At 43.5% G+C, this 17,607-nt stretch overlaps 1 protein-coding gene across 1 annotated transcript in view; it reads left to right on the top strand.

Moving 5' to 3' along the window:
- Nucleotides 1-17,607, top strand: part of WDR97 (WD repeat domain 97) — a 327,470-nt gene that overhangs the window by 111,389 nt on the left and 198,474 nt on the right. The window contains exons 7-10 of the mRNA XM_069221060.1: nt 6,593-6,741; nt 7,283-7,519; nt 10,057-10,147; nt 17,111-17,243. Coding sequence (XP_069077161.1) covers nt 6,593-6,741; nt 7,283-7,519; nt 10,057-10,147; nt 17,111-17,243 — 610 coding nt within the window. The remainder of the gene's footprint in view (nt 1-6,592; nt 6,742-7,282; nt 7,520-10,056; nt 10,148-17,110; nt 17,244-17,607) is intronic.

The following is a 17,607-nucleotide window of genomic DNA, read 5'->3' as shown; positions in this document are numbered from 1 at the left end:
GGGGGGCACAAATCAGGCCCCCCTATGCCACAAAAAAAAAAAAAAATACTTACCTGAACTTACCTTAATGTCCATGGGATGGGTCCCTCCGTCCTTGGGTGTCCTCCTGGGGTGGGCAAGGGTGGCAGGGAGGGTCCCTGGGGGCAGGGGAGGGCACTCTGGGCTCATTTTGAGCCCACTTGTCCCTTAACGCCATGCCTGACCCAGGCGTTAAAAAGCGGCGCAAATGCGCCGTTTTTGGCCACGCCCACTCCCGGGCGTCATTTTTGCCCGGAGTATAAATACCACGTAAAGGCCTGGGAGTCATTTTTTAAGACGGGAACGCCTCCCTTGCATATCATTAACGCAAGGAAGGGGTTCACGCTAAAAAATGACGCACACTCCGGGCACTTTGGCGCCCGAAGCGTCTAACGCCATAGTATAAATATGGCGTTAGTTGGCGTTAGTTTAGCGTCGAATTTGCGTCGAAAAAAACAACGCAAATTCGGCGCAACCAGAGTATAAATACGGCCCTTGATGTCTTGCAGTCTCTGGGTTACACTTGTGAATGTTAGTGGACATCTGACAGATGTGGTGCACCATTTGCATTGTTGTTTTATTAATGAAGTGGTTCTATATACTTTTTACGTTTCTAATGTCAAAATATTTTCTAATTGCATATGTCATCATATGCCACCGAGGAAAAGAGATCTGACTTCTCTAAATTTGAATGATCCCTTGATATAGACCACCTTGCAAGAGAAAACAAACGATGACAGATCAGTAGTCAAAGAGTGTAAATAGAGAAACAAGCATTGATAACAACAATAGCTCTGGCTTATTAATGTACATGCTTTTTGTGTCATTCATGGGTTTAGGCACTCAATAAGTCATCACTCATGCACTCTGTCACTCATCTCTTTGCACTCATGCATCCCTTAAGCCATCAAATGACTCATTTCTGCATTCACCCTCTGATACAACTGCAATAAAACACAGAAAGAGTAAACAATATATGCAAGAAAAATGAAAAGAATACACATTAAACAAAATATGCTGCATTCCAAACAGCATGGACATATGAGTACAATAACAAAACTAAACAGTTCTAGCATGGCTGCCACATTTAGAAGCAATGTATTGACCATCTGGTATCGGTAAAACAATGATACACTATGTACAACAGCATTCCATAATGACTTACAGGAAGTGGCCACAAGGGATGTGGAGCACTGCGGACAAAATGAGCAGCTCAAAGCCACTTTTTAGTATCCCCTGGAGAGCTGTATTATACTCTCAAGAAGTATTAAATTAAAAACTGGAGAATCTAGGAAATGAAAGGGGAACTATAAAAGGAGAAATGGTAGCAGTGGTAAAAAAGAAATCGCTCCACCCTTATGGTGTGCAATGTAATAACAGTACAAGTAATGTTGAGGCTCCACGGGTGACAGCGATGTGCTATCAACAATTTGCTGTGAGTTGGGAGAAATCTCTCACATAAGTAACGACAAGAAACCACCCAGAGCAAGATCCTTTAATTCATCAAAATCATGCAAGTAGCACCAGTAAAATAAAGTCCAGACTTTGGGCTCAGTTCAGACGAATATGCTTTTCAATCCAAGATGAAGGTGTTAAAAATGATGGGAAAAATGGTGCAGTGAAATCTCGTAAATTTCACTGTGCCATGTTTATGGGCCTCCTCACAGGGGAACGCCCCCCCCTTGCATACCTTATGCCTGACACAGGCATAAAGTGGAGCAATGCATGCATTGCGCCACTTTGTAAATATGGCGCATGGAAATGGCATCCTTAACGTCAACTTAAGCGTAAAACAAATGAATCTAGTTTGGCACAAGGTGCTTGTAAATATGCCCATAGTATGCAGAATTACAGTTGGCAAAGCGAAATACTGTCTCTCCTAAGAGGGCCTGACAAAGATTCTGATAATGCAAATCTGCCATACCCACTGTAAGAAACTGGGTTATTGGTGGAGGGGGATGAAAACCATACTCAAACAACAACCACAAGTCTTGCCGGGTGACCCACAAAAGTCACTATATAACTTATGATTAACTCTATGCTAGCTTTGCACAAAAGCAGTTTTAATTTAGAGGCACTGTGTTAAGCTTTTATGTCTACCTTATGACTGTCACTTTTTTGGAAGTTGAAAATCTACCAGTTCCCAATCAAAAGTTAGCACTTAATAAATGTAATAAGGTAATCCAATGTTAACCTTTGGGAGAGGTAGGCCTTCTAGTTACAAACAAATTGAGGAATTTTCACCACCAGAACATGTAGAACTTAAAAACACGTCCTATTTTTTAAATGCAACGCATCCTACCCTGTGGGCTATATACAGCCTACCGTAGGATTGACATATATGCAGGGCCACTGGGATTATGCAGTAAGAGAGGGCCAAATTATGTGGCAGGGTTAAGTAAATTATGTGACAAGAGAATGCAAATTAAGTGGTATTAAGTGGCACATTTTGTAATTGTAGTACTTCATTATTTGGTCATTTTTGTAAACTTGATAACACTGTCTGGGCATTGGCTGCACCTCCTTAGTACCTGTTTAACACACAAATGTAGCAATAAGCAACACGTTTTGCTGAATTTTTTAGTAACTTGTGAACCTTTTTGTTCAGAATTTGCACATTATGCGCTAAATGATAGATCATGTGGCAAATGCGGCAAATGTATAATTATGTGGAAATCGCCACAGCCGCACAATCACATAATTTCAGTGGGCCTGCAAAACTGTATTAAAAAGGAAGGTATAGGCCGGGCAAAAGGTTTATTTTCTCATGTTGAGTTAGCAGTTTGAAACTGCATTACAGGTTGCGATAGCAGGCCAGACATGTCTTACAGTGCTACTTTAGTGGGTGGCACAATGAGTGCTGTAGGCCCACTAGTAGCATTTAATTCACAGGCCTTGGGTACATGTAGTGCCACTTTATTGGGGACTTAAAAGTAAATTAACAGTGTCAATAGGGTGTAAGCCAGGGGTTTTCAAACTGGGGGGCGGGCCCCCCTAGGGGGCATCAAATGATCCCAGGGGGGGCGCAGCCGCATTAAAACGTTTAAAGACCACGGGTGTAAGCTAATGTTTAATGAAGAGAGCCCAAGCACTTTAGGACTGGTTAGCAGAGGTAAAGTGCATAGACTGATTGTATATGGCTAAGTTCAAACTGAGGTAGCATGCTGGGCGAAAAATGATGGATAGGGATGCAACCCTTTCAATTGCCAGTGGCTGAGATTAATTCAAGTTTTCCTTCCATCATGTTGTTGTTGTTGCAGTTGACATGCTTAGTGCGACAGGTATGCCCAGATGTATGTCCAGTGCTCCCTGTGCCACTGGTACTCAGGCAAACCTGGGTCATTAGACCCAATAACAGCAGAACTGTTCCTGGGTTGCTTGTGTTCCGGTTCAGGGAGAACCTATCCTGGCAGTTTGAGCTGGACTGATTTGCATATGGGTGGGTCCAAACTGAAGTGACATGGTGGGCGAAAAATGATGGATAGGTTTGGCCCCGAGCAATTGCCATTGGCTGAGTTCAATTTTTGCATTCCATCTATCTCCTTATTTCTGCAGTTATTTCTGTGGTGGCACACAACATCTGCTCAATCAAAATATGCACTCCTGGCCACCCAAATGTAGCAAAGCCAAAGCCTCTCTCTGTAGTGCTCCTGAAACCTGTGTTTTAAGTTGATCACATTACGTTTGGTGATAGGTGTGCTGTCATGCCAGACCTAAAAAGCAGTGAGGAAAAAAAATACAGAAATTAGTTCAAAAGAATAAAAGGAAGCAGAGATAAATACAGGTCGACAGTTGCAGGCACATAAGTGTGAAATATCATTAAAATGAAGCAGCAAGTTTTAAAATTACAAACTACATAATTAAAAGAAACTAAAAAGAAACAAAAGCAAAGCAAATTAGTGAGAAAACCAGCAAATCAGAGGAAAATTACGGAGAAAAGTTTTTTTGCACTTGAGTTCAAAACGAGGATAGTCTGTTTACGCCTGCTTTCAGCAGAAAGAACCCTGGGTTCCCCTTCTGTGTCCTGCCAGCAGCTCAGTGAAGCAGGCTTGTATAAATCTAATGGGCATATTAAAACACCCCTGTGGCACAATAATGCCTCTGGAGCTTCACTTTTGTGACGCTTCGGTGGCACCGTGTGCCAGCACAGTTTTACAAGGCCACGAAAAGCCAACTTGCGTGGCTTTTCATGGCCTTGTAAATATGGCCCCCTTACACGCATAACACTGTGTGAAAGGGGCATTTCATGGGTGTTGCTATGAGTGTTCCCAAGCAACACCCATGGAATCTGACACATTCCCAGATTTAGAAGGCGTCATAAACCTGGGAATGCGTCAGATTCCTACGCCTCCCCAGGGGTGGCGTAAAAGTGGCACAACGAGGAGTAACTTTATTTCTCCTTGTTTTGCCATTAACGCCATTAATGATTATTTATGTGCAAGAAGGTGAGTCTTCCCACACATAAGCAACGCATGGACCCTTGCATCTTGGTGCAAGGGCCTGCGATGGCGCTAGGCAGCCAATTGTGTGCCAGTGCATAGGAAACTACAGGGATGCATCGTATTGCTGTGAATATGAGTCGTCCCTGCACTTTCCTAGTGGCGCAGCTAGCTGGTTTGCAGCGCTACGCTTCGTCATTTTCTTCTAAATATGGGCCTAAGTGCTTGATAGATGGTTTTTACTTGCTCAAGGTCTGAATTAAAATATAACCTTCCAGTTACTGTTGTCCTTTGCTGCACAAAGCAAGCAGGGTATATACACATGAATATATCACTAACCACTCCTAAAAATGTAAGTGCACAGGACATATCATTGTGGGCAGCCTATGGGGCACAAACTACAGTGAACCCATTTCAACCTATCTCTGGTTGCACTGTGCCCTGGCAGACAGGTGACCCACAAATACAGTAGCCAGGCTGGTTGGAGCTTTGTGCCATGAAAAGCGAGGAGGGAGGACAGTATATGGGCATCCTGCCTAGCAGGGACATGGCAGCCTGGATTACCCACCCAGCAGGGGCACAGTGGCGATCATGCATGTCTAGGGTGGAAACAGATGCTTTTCCAACAGGTGTAGCAGCCCAATTCAGGCCCACTTGTGCAAGAGAAAAGTTAAATGAGTGCTTAGCAATGGGTACACTGACCTAGAATGCATGGCAAGAACTGGCACAGGCGCCTGGCATGTACACACAGAAGAGCAGAGCAGCATGGCTTGAAAATCAAGGAGGGCTACTTCACTGTGGACACAGTCACCTGTCGTTTGTTTTTAAAGATCAACACATATTAAGGGTAGCATAGCCAACAATGCACCACCGTGGTTGCATGGTGATGAGGTTTGCATGTTCAGCAGAGATGCGGCAGCTTGCCATGTATGCCTAGCTGGGGCAGAGCTTCCTGTGATGCAAACCAACCAGGGGCACACACATCTGTTCATAAGTAAATCTGCAACAGAGCTACCTTGAGTATGTGCCAGGAAATGGTCACAACAGCATGGCACGTACAACGAGCACCTGCAGTCTGTCAGACCCTTCTTAGTGGGGCACAGAATGAATGAATAAGAAGCTTTTAGAGTGCCTGGTTACCCAAGGGAGTGCCCTACTCTGGACTAACAGAAGTCAGGTATACACCGCCATGATGGGCACATAATAACCTCAAAGGTGCAGCTAGCTGGAGGCAAACATCAGGGGCAAAGAGCAGCCTGGCAGACACAGCTATTCAGGACACAGAAGGTGGGAGGCACTCGCACCTAGGGCACCGAGCTGCCAGCCAGGTGCATCGAAGGTGGGATACAGAACGCTGGAAGGAATATTCATCCCCCTGTTGGCACACAGAAGGACTGGAAAAGTGCACACATTAAGGGCACAGTGCAGAATGGGACGACATCGAGGCCTAGTGAGAGCCCAGAAGCGAAATGAACAATTCAAATACTTTAAGGACTAGCTTGCTTTTATCGTAGCAGTCATATACATCTACGATTTATGAGTAGAATATCACTTCCCCACCTCCCCTCTCTCTCTCTCTCTCTCCCTCTCTCACTCCCTCTCTCTCGTTGTTGTTTTAGTCCATACGATAAGCCTGTTTTGCTGCAATATGCATCGCTCATTTACTGACTTGAGGGGCTTTTGTTAGCACTCACTAAGGCATCCGAAAACATTATTGTATGCAAATGAATCTGAAGGAGGATATATTATTTGTTATGCTTTGTTAGACTCTCATCTTGCCTTGAAGATTATGGGCCTGATTCAGGTCTTGGCGAAGGGAATACTCCCTCACAAACGTGACGTGTAGCCCATCTCCCGTATCACAATCTCCATAGGAAATAATGGGATCATAATAAGGCAGACGGGATATCCTTATTCCCCTCCGCCAAGACCTAAATCGGGCCCTGAGTATCCTGCCAACTGGGCCATAACAAATGTAGTCAACCTGAAGCTTCTGCATATGTTTCATTTAACTCTGCGAGTCTAGAGTCCCTGTACCCTCTGCTAGGGTGAGACTGACTCATTAGTAAATACTTGGGGGTCACTTGTCCTTTGCTGCTCTACTGATATTATGACTGACATTTCCCTTCTACCAGGTACCTGCTGATTGTGGGGTGTGATGATGGAACCCTGAGGGTGCTTGAGTGGTACTCGTGGCAGACACAGTGCCAGGTCAAGGCCCACAACTTCGGGAGAGTTACTGGCATCATCTCCAGCCCCCAGAACGACTACATCATCTCCGCTGGTGAGTTCTGCTTGGCCGCGGGACAGTAAGTGTGGGATTAGATCATGACTGTGGGCAACGAGATAGGAGAGGATGCAAGGGAGGAATATGCATTGCATTTAAAATACAGCACTATGCATAGTAGAAGAGGGCAGAATGCAGTAACTGCTATTATCATAAACATGCCATAGCTAATATCACATAGGATTTGTCATTTCTACAGATATGAACATGGATCACAGCTGGCCTTTTCATGACAGTGCTTAAATGATTTTCACTTGTAAAAAAATATTTTTACAAAATCAATAATCTGGTTTTTGTTCAAATGCAAAATATGACATTGTCTATTGAACTCTGCTTTCTCTGATATGCAGTAATACCATCCTCCGTATTACTATAACATGCATACTTAATTTACAAGCAATCCTAATTTGTAAGGTTTTTAAAGACCTTTTCAACACCGCATATAGTCATCTTTTGCTTTCTCAACCTATCCTTACCTTCAAACCCACCCATCTCCCATGTGTCACACCTTTGACCGTCTACGTGCTTTCCTCCACAGGTTCAGACCTCACTATCAAGGTGTGGCGCGTCTTCCCGTATGCCGATGAGTCCCTCAGCCTCGAAAATACATTTTACTGCTCCTATCCTGTGGTACACATGTGCACAATGGCATCCCTGCTGATTGTTGCCTTCCAGGACCCATCCACTGCTACCTACAGCATCGTTCAGTACAACCTTCACAGCATGTCCCGTGCCGACCACCGACCAGGAGATGACCCTCATGACGATATCACCGGTCAGAGGCCACGTTACATGTCATATCTGGGTTTGGTAGTGGATAGAGCTAGAAAACATCCTCATGCAGAGATTGAAGCATGTTGTAGCTGAGATGAAAAACTGGGAGCTGGAGTGATGACGAGCACATTAGCATGTATGAATATGATATTTCTATAGTGGAGCACTAGACCGGGTCAAAGACAAATAGAGAGTCAACGAGTGATAGAAGAAGCAGGGTGGTGGATAGTTAATTCATTGTGATGTAGTGTTCTTTGAATATGTGAGTCTTCAGCTCTTTCCTAAATTGGAGCATCGTTGGGCCGGTGCTGATGGATCAGGGATGTTGTTCCAGTTGTTAGCTTCTTAGCTAGAAAAGGACTGTGCCCTGTGTTGTCTTTCTTTTTAGCTCTTCTTAGTTTGCAGCCTTAGAATTTCCTGTCTGTGGGTGTGCCGAGAGCCACCAGGGATGTTGAGCTGTCTGCAAGATAACCACAGGTGCTGTAAATGATGCAGCTGGTTTAGGTCTGAGCCGGCAAGGGGCCCCAATGGAGTTTTACCAGGATGGGGTTGATATGATCATATTTCGTCAGGCCTTGGAAGAGTTGAGGAGATTTAATCCGGTCTACACTTGGAAGAGTAGATACAAACACCCGGGAACACTGATGCGGACTATGCATAGAAATTGAACAAGGTGACAAAGTACTTGTTTACTTTTCTATACAGCATTGATTGCCAGGTGGTTTACTATATATATATCAAACTACTTCGCATTGAGCAAATCACACTTGTACCCAGGGCACCGAGCTGACTTCAGAAGTTCCCCGCTGTGTGCAATTATCTTTTTTGACATGAGCACCGTCACAATTCAGGTCAGAAAAAGAAGACAAAGTCTCCACTTTTGTAGTCATGGGCATTCTATACTGCAGAACATTTGCAATCTCTCCATGCACAACTCATTAATCTCCCATGTCTTGATCTGATGCCCATGCTGAGCAGGTAGACCATTCAGAGGCTCACACAGCTGGAATGATGCCCTCCCACAGGCAAGGCTTCACTTCACAGAGACCCAAAACCGAATGCCGAGTGTGAAGGGGACAAGTTCAGGGCTAACCTCCTCTACCCCTAACCATCGTCAGCCTGATCCACACCCAAGCAGATGGGACGGCTCTTTACTGATAGAAGGCAAGAGGTTCCAAAATCAAGTGAAAACATAGAACCAAAAAGATGTTTCCTGTGGTATTCTCTTGGTTAATCTTTACCATTGCTGCAGTAGTGACTTGTGTACCCGTGCACAAATCCCTAGCAATGCAATGTCTGAGCGATACACACCTTAGTGTTCAAGGTTTCCACTGCTGGGAAGGAAGGAGAGAAAAAAGGGAACGAATGTGAAGAAAGAAGAAGAGGAAAATAGAAACAAGAATACAAGAGAACACAGAGTAAGAAAAAGAGAAAGAAAAAAACAAAAGATAAAACAAATGATGAAAAGTGTTGAAGAAAAAGATTAAAGAAGGGAAAGGAGAAATACATAAAGAAAATATAGGAAAATAGAAATTAGTTAGTAGAGGAAGACAAAAAGAGAATGAAAGGGAGGGTGGGATGAAAGAAAAGGTGTGGAAGGAGAGGAACAAATGACTGGAACAAAGAAAAGAAAATAGAAAGAGAATGGAATAAAACAGTAAGGAAGGAAAGAGTGGGAGAATGAAAGTGAGGAAGAATGAGAAGGAAAGAGAAAGGAAGAAGAAAAAGAAGGAATGAATGCCATGATACAAAGAGAGAAGGGAAGAAAGGGGCGAAAGAACGAGAGATCGAAACATGAAAAACTTAAGGAAAAAAGGAAAGAAAGAAAAGAAGAGAACAGACATTTAAATGTAATGAAAATTTAAAAAATGCATCCCTACACAATGCCTAATAACCCTTAGACTGTATTACTGCCATTCATTGAAGATCTACATTCAGTGGTATTTAAAGTCAGAAGATTATTAAGTTCACAGCCACCAAAATTACTTTTGTGACACATGGGATATGAGATTCAACAATCAGTCATCAACATATAGAATAGCGAGTTTTACAGCTACATCCAACGCGTGCAGCCACATAAGCATTGACAGGTCAGAGTAGCACAAGCTCGTGTGCAGAAGCCTGTGAGCTGCTGATGGCTCGCAGTCAACCTGGTGGAGACACAAGCAATAGAGTCTTGTACTGGGGTCCTGGCAATAACACACAGGGCCAGTATCTAGAGAAAACAGGGGCAGAGTAGCAGGACATATAGAATCTATATATCAGTAGTGTCTTCTGAGTATTAACTGAAGGGTTGGACCTATCAACCATCATCTGCTGTAGAAGTCTGTGTTCTATGAAGGGGATGAGTAAGCGTCAAGAGCAAAATCCCTCTTCGGGTGTTTGAGGTAGTGCTAAAAAGCAGAAGTAGGTGATCAACACTGGCGGTGGAAGGAGGAGCGTGGTAGTGACTGTGATTATGGGTTAAGTGGAAGAGGAGGGTGGTGTGATGCTCCTATTAGCAATACATCTCTGTCATTTCGTTTCTGCTATCCATAGGTCTTTGCTGCTGTCCCCGCCTTAAGATCTTCGCCTCCTCCAGCAGAGATGGGTCTGTGAAAATCTGGAACCATGAGAATCAGCTGGTCAGGTGAGGAGAAACTTGAATGAACCAAGACGTACCTTGTACTTTGCTCTTGTGTGTGTAGATCCCACCACGTAGAAACTTTTAAAAAATGTTTTATTAATCCGACATTGCAGAACACGTCTGCAATAGTTCACCTCTCACCCCACCTACCACAACTACATTGTAAAGCTAGACACCACAAGATCCCAGAAACTCCCTATGTCTTGGGGGGTACCCCAGTGATCCATTCTCTTCTCTGCCATTGTCAACCTCTACATGGAGCCCCTTATCACTAGACTCAACGACAACAACATGAATATCCACCAATTGACCAAAGACACTCCACTCTACCTCCAACTCTCCTTAACCTGTGACATTACTTGACATAAAATCTGCCTTGAGCTAATCCACAATTGAAAGCAGTTCCCGTGGTTTGCCTACAAGTGCAGTCAACCGGAAATGATAGCCTCGCTCTCATGAACCTAGACAGCTTCACCCCAGCTGACTGGTAAAGAGAAGTCACTTGGATTTGTCCTCGAAAAAGACCACAGTTTCAAAGAACACAACATAAGGAAAACGAAAATAGTATAATACCATCTATCAACCCTGAAGAAAGTGGACTTTTACATTCCAGAAAGTGACTTCAGAAAACCATAGCAAGTTCTCAAATTTTAAATGTGTTGGGAGACAAAGTAATTAGTGAAAATACCTTGTTATTGCCGTCCATCACACCAGGAGTCAGGATCGCGTAATACTGGGAAAAAAGGAAAAAGTGAAAAAGAAGGAAAACCCACAAGGAAGGCCTTCATCATTTATGCATCAAGGATCTCGAACACCTTTCCTGTTGGTACCAGAACTGCTCAAACCTTTCTACAGCATAGAAACTTAAGATGCACCTGTCTGAAGAGAAATCCCCTACTCATGCTTGTAAACTAAGGCCCTGGTTTATACTTTTTGACGCAAACCTGCTTTAGCACAGGTTTGCATCAAAATGTTTACCACCGGCTAGCGCAAATCCTGGACGCCAGCTGGGCGTCATATTTAAAGAATGACACTAGCCGGCAGTAAGGCCTGGTTAGCCTCAAAATAAATGACGTTAACAGGGTGGGGGAGGTGTAGAGGCAACATGAGGATGTGCGTCAAACAATGACGCTAATCAGGTTAGAGTCAGAAAAATTACTCTAACCTGACTAGCGTCATTTGTTTTACACACAATCCCCATGGACATGACTCCTGTCTTAGTAAAGACAGGAGTCATGCCCCCCTGCCCAATGGCCAAGCCCAGGGGACGTATGTTCCCTGGGCATGGCCATTGAGCACAGTGCCATGTAGGGGGGCCCAAGTTAGGCCCCCCATGGCAGTTAAAAAAAAATTTTTTTTTTAAACTTACCCAGACTTACCTGGGATGGGTACCCCCATCCTTAAGTGTCCTCCAGGTGTGTGTGGGGGTGGGTGGGGAGTGTCCCTGGGTGCCGGGATGGGCACCTGTGGGCTTTTTCCATGGCCTCTGACCATGGAAAATGGTCCACAGGTCCTCTAACGCCTGCCCTGACCCAGGTGTTAAAGAATGGCAGGTAACCAGGCGTAGCGCCATTACTTAAGGCCTTCTCCTTCTGTGCGTGATTTTTGCACTGAACGATAAATATGGCGCAAAGGCCTTAGAGTCTTTTTTTGCCTGGGAATGCCTACCTTGCATCTCATTGATAAAAGGTAGTTTTCTGCAGGCAAAAAATTACGTTAACTCCAATATTTTGACACTAGGCGGGTCTAGCATTCAAAATATAAATATGGAGTTACGTTTGCGCAGGATTGGCGTAAAACAAAATTACGCAAATCCAGCGCAAAAACCCTAAATGATCCTGAATTGACCTAATGGGCTTTCATCCACCCTACTGTGCACCATTGCTGACCGCTAGGTTAGCACTATACAAATACCTGTACATACATATATAGATACATTATATGGAAACTCCAATGTAGCATATTATACAGTTTGACATACTGGAACAACTGCACACGATGGGCACATAGTGAAGACATTTCGTATTGTGAAACTGAGTGAAAGCACCTGAAACAGCTCCACTGGGCTTGGAAGTGACGTTTGTTCAATGAACACATTCTTTAAAGAAATCAAAATACCAGATCAACGTCTTGAAGATTGTGTTTAAAGGCGAGAAGGAATGCACATATAATGATGACCCATGGGATGTCTGACACCAGAACAGTAGTGCAGTAAAGGGATGGTCAGAGGAAACATTGCAGAATTAAGTGTAAGGAGCTCCCTAAAAATAGAAACAATAAAATAACAACTAGAGTCCACCCCGAGCCACGTTGTGCGTAAGTTCGGGAATCATGAGAAGTAAAAATGCAGTATTTATAAGTCAGAAAACCTTGGGAACTAGAGGCCTCCTCCCCTGCACTGTATGCTTGCAGACACTCACTGGCAGCACCAGGTTCAGTAAATATGTGTCACATGGCTCTGAGGTCTGAGAAGTGATGTAACGTAAATCTTTCCTTCCAAAGAGGGCCGCAGTATGATTGATGTTGCTCACTCAGCCTGTAGGTGGAAAAGTGCAAACCTTACCTCACCACGGTCCCAAAGGAAAGCTGTAGCTATGAAGAAATTTTAATAATAAAAAAAAATCTCAGTACGTCCTTTTCTGCCTTCCTCATAGCAGTCCTTTCTGCATGAACGTCCTCATTCTCCAAGAGAGGCTTTTCTGACTTGCCCCGTATCTATAAATGTCCTCATCTATCTTTACATTCCTCCCTGAGTCCTGTTTCCACAATTAATTTACTCCTTTAATAGTTCCTCCTCTTCCTGTAAAACCTGTCTGCCCCATCCACTTCTATGATTTTCCTTTCTTTAGGAACAAGACAGGTGTTGTCCTTGGGAGTGGTAGAAGATATGTGCTGTAGCTGTAGATAACTGGCCTCCTCCTTTTCTAAGTCATAGGCACATATGAAACTGATCAGCAGTATATAATCTTCAGTTTTGGGTGCCCATTTCATAACAGATGTGGAACAACGGAAATTAATTCATGTTGCAGGTGATTCTGAGAACTCTATTGAACTCTTCACAGATGTTGCACCTCGAGGACCATTCAGTTTCCATAATCAGTCATAGGGTTATGGGCTCAAGTTGCTATGAGATTTCTTTTGTATCATCCAACAGGCAATACCTCCCCATCAAAAGGGGATTGCAAACATTTGTGTCCCATCAGTCCATGCATTGGACATGATTTGACATAGTGATCAGATCTGGAACATTTCAAGAAAAGGATTGCCGCAGCCCCAAAGCTCCAAGTGGTTCTGACAACAAGCTTCAGTCATATAAGATGGTGTTCTATTAGATGAAGATGTTGACCTGGAGAGGGGTCAACACGAGGCAAACTAATCCTCTGATTGGAGGGGTCTGAAGTACATTTACAAGACTTTCTTTCACTTTGCTACCCTTCTGGAGGTGAAGAGAGTTCTGATTCACACCTGCCATCAGGTGGCGAAGAGTTATGTGGACAGGCAAAGAAAGGCTTGGGGCCTTATTTAGACTTCGGCGGACGGGGTACTATGTCTTTGCGGTGACGGATATCTAGTCCATCGAAATCTAAATCCCATTACCTTCAGTGTGACAGAGTAACCCATTCTCCGAGTTCTAAATCAGGCCCTTGGTTTCCATTTCTATAGGATTGCTTGTGACAAAAGTCTGTGGTGTAAGGTACACCTAAAGGCTTTGTCAGACACCTAATATCTGGGGATGGAGAACATGCATGGTTGAGCAAACTCTTCCCCTGGTCAGTGCACTTCTCTCTCCACAAAGCTCAAATTGAAACAAGATTGTCCTATAACAGATCTGTTTGTTAGCATGCAAGACTCCCTGCTTCCAATTTTTTGCACAGCTCAGCCACTAGACCGACTTCAGAAAGTGGATGCAATGTCATTCATTTGGCCTTGAACTTCTCTACTCTTTCCCCCGTTTCAACTGTTGGCAAAAATCAGAGCAAAATCGAAGAAAAAATAAGTCTTAATAATAATGATTGCAGCCTGGTGGCCTCAACATCCATAGTTTCCCCTGCTGTGCCAGTTGGCAGTGGATCTTCCTTGGGATTCTTCAGTTCATCGAGCTTCTCTCCTTCCCCAGAGTCTGCCAGAGGTTGCCTTGTGAAGGCTTCACCTGAGGGCCTGAAGACTGAACAGGTGAGTCTTCAGATCAAAGGGTGTCTCCATGAAGTTGCTATGGACATACAAAGATACAGACATTCAGCAACGCTCAGAGTTTAAAAAAGACATTGGGAACATTTTTCTAGATGACATGTATCACAAGACGTGCATGCTCGGGCATATACTCCCTTTAAAATGTTGGGTTTTTAGAGGTCATTGGGCAGCTATTAGAGTGTTCAGAGGAACATGGTTAGGATGGCTTATGTTATGTGTATTTGTAAAGTGCTCCAGAGAGGGTTTCCCAACTGTGAACTCAGTGGAATACTAGGCTGGCCTAGGGCTGGGGAGTGGGTCTGTTCGATGACCTAGGTCTTCCGATTCTTGCGAAACTCTAGGATAGAAGAAGCGGCTTGGGAGTGTAGTGCCAGATTGTTCCAGGCTATAGAAGCAATGGTCCACCCACAGTTTCCCCTTCTGTGTATGCGTGGGATGTGTACCAGCGGGAGACTAGCCGAGTGGAGGTGTCTGATAAGTTTGTGAAAAGAGATTTGTTTACTGAGGTTGGCTGGGCCCGTGTTGTGGAGTGCTTCGTAGGTGTGTGTGAAGAGTGTGAACTGGGCTTGTTTACATATTGGGATCCAGTGGAGCAACCTGGGGTGTGGTGTGATGTGCATGTGGTGTGGAAGGTTGAGTGTCATCCTGGCTGCTGGGTTCAGAATGGTTTGTAGTCGTCTAGTGAGTTGTTTTGCTGACTGTGGCATACAGGGTATTTCCACAGCTAAGCTTGTGTGTACCAAAGGAGTGTTTGATGGTTTTGCAGGTACGGAATCTTTCTCTGGTAGATTCATTGGCAAATCCGATGTTTGAAGATAACAAGTGGTTGCTTATCCTGATTTTCCTTCTTGAGAAGTGTTGTCAGCACTTTGCAAGGCACATTTTGATCCTTCTGAGTCTATTGTTCTGCCTCTCTTGACATACTATTGGTTTTGGTTGCCATTAAATCAGATCATAGAATTGCCAAGCTGGGAGCTCTGCTTTGTTGTTTTTTTCCATACCATATGATTTTAAGTCCAGATCCTTCTTTGTTCTGAAGATATTAGCTAAGTTTCACTTGGATCACGATTTTGTCTTACCAGTTTCCTTTTCTAACCTAATTCTGCTGAAGATGTTTTGGTAGACACAGTGTAAAAATGTAAACTATTTTTAAGATGACTATGATAGGGAAAGGAGTCGAGTTAGGGAGTGATTTACAACGTATGTGTGAAAATAAATGCTAGGTTTTTACTTAGATATTGAATATGAGTTGGGTAACAATATATGATTATGAGTTAGGTTTGGGAAACGCTATAGGGGTGAGGTTAGGGCATGCCAGCTGCATCCTTGTAGCCCATTCAACCATTAGAATGCCCTTCTAGCTTTTACTTGAAATGGGCACCCTTATCAGTTCTGCGATTTCCATGGATTGGCTGTGTATAGTTTGGTTGGACATGCTTAGTACAGTTCTGTTTCTTAAAAGCCTTGTCTATTGGTAGTTTATTTTACATGAAAGTGGAATATGTTTGCGCATGTGAAAGATATTTGTAGTGTGTTGTGTATATGAATGGGTGTGATGAAAGAGTGATGTGGTGTTGTGCATTGTGATTGGTATGCTTAAGCTAGCTTTAGTTGAGTGATTCTAAGCTGTATTTTGCCGTTCAGAGGGATGAGTGTGGTTGACTTGGCAGCGCTTGCCAAATGTATGACTTTGGCACCAATAAAGTTGGGATTATGGTATAGTTGAGGATGGTACATTGGTCAGCATTAGAACTACTTGGGTGACAGCAGATGAAATGCACGTTTGGCCTAAAAAAAGTGGTTATGATAGATTTGTCATAGTTTAAATTGCACATTTTTGTGACAATGTGTTTTACAAAGAGGACTCTCAGTAAAGACAAATTTATAACAGTATCTTTCTCAACCATCTCGTTTTATGAAAGAAGAATTTCCTACGTTCAAAGAGACAGTCACTTTGTGCGTAAGACTGGGAGGGAGGTTAATAATTCTTACTCTTCAGTGCCTTGTGAGAGCCCGCCATTCAAGCAGGAGTAGACTTGCACTTTCTACTGCCTGAGATGATCTCAGTGGTGGGATTAAATCTTAGCCAGTCCCTGCCCTTAATCAAGGAAGAGTGCGGGAGTCCCGCCCCATAGTGTCACCATTCCACCCACTGACCATCGTTTACAAGTTCTGCAGCATTTGATCTTTCATAGATTCACCTTGAATCCTCCCAGCAGAGCCAGAGGGTCCTTTCTCCTGCTTTTCAGATGTATTTACCTTTTTAACTTCTTTCTGTAAAGTGGCAAGAGCCGCTCACCTTCCCTGATCTTTTAAAGTCGTTGTGTAAAAAGTCTGGCAAATACTCCAATCCACTGGCTTGTGCTCAGGGAGCAGAATAAAGATTTTGTATGTGGATCCTCAACATAAATCTTCTTTTTTCCACACATTTTGCATGTCTTAAATACTATGTTGCCCAAGGTTTAAAATATTGAAATACCTCCAGTGGGCTTAGTTGGTGGAACCTGCTGTCCACCACCTTTCTTGCTGTTTAGTTGTAACTTACTCCAGTGCATCTAGCTATGGATCTTAACATGATTAACCTGCAGTAGAAAAAACAACACAATCTTCACAATAATAATTGAAGCTAGGTAACCTAGACTTTATTTCTATGAAGAAAAATGGCATTGCGTGAGTGGGAACTGGAAGATCAAGCAATCACTCCATCAAGACCCATCCCTGGTAACATCTAGAAGATGACTAGAAGGTAACATCCACTTTTCTTCTTGTTTTCAGACACATCAACTTGAGCGCGGTTCCTGAAAGTCTTGCGTTTGGTGGTAACCAAGTTGACCTGCTTGTGGGAATCCAGAGACATATTTATCGCATTGACCTGGCCAAAAACTTGCCCATCCTTTATCAAGTGAAGGTACTGCATGTTACTTTCGAAGCCTTTCCATATCTTAAGTTTCTCTTCTATTCTATTACTGTATTCACCATATTATTTCAGTGTGTTGTGCATTTGTTCGTAGACTCCATCCATACCTTGTTAGACCCTTAATGCATATTATACCTAGTGGATCAGTTCCTCGCTGCAAGTTCACACAGTTAATTCTCTCTAAATAAGTAGTACCTAGATAAGGACGTAAATAATGGACCAGTACACAGATTATGCACCCATTTGGTGTCACTTTCTCATTGTTCTATGTCCCTCTGCAAGATTCTTCAAGTCATAGATGCATTTATGATGTAAATTTGTCTCCCTCTAGGCATCGCCTCCTCTTTTGTGCCCT

The sequence above is a fragment of the Pleurodeles waltl genome, chromosome 2_2, assembly GCF_031143425.1.
Source record: "Pleurodeles waltl isolate 20211129_DDA chromosome 2_2, aPleWal1.hap1.20221129, whole genome shotgun sequence".
NCBI classification, from domain to species: Eukaryota; Metazoa; Chordata; class Amphibia; order Caudata; family Salamandridae; genus Pleurodeles; species Pleurodeles waltl.
The sequence above is the reverse complement of the archived record's forward strand: the minus strand, read 5'-3'. Positions and strand labels throughout refer to the sequence as shown.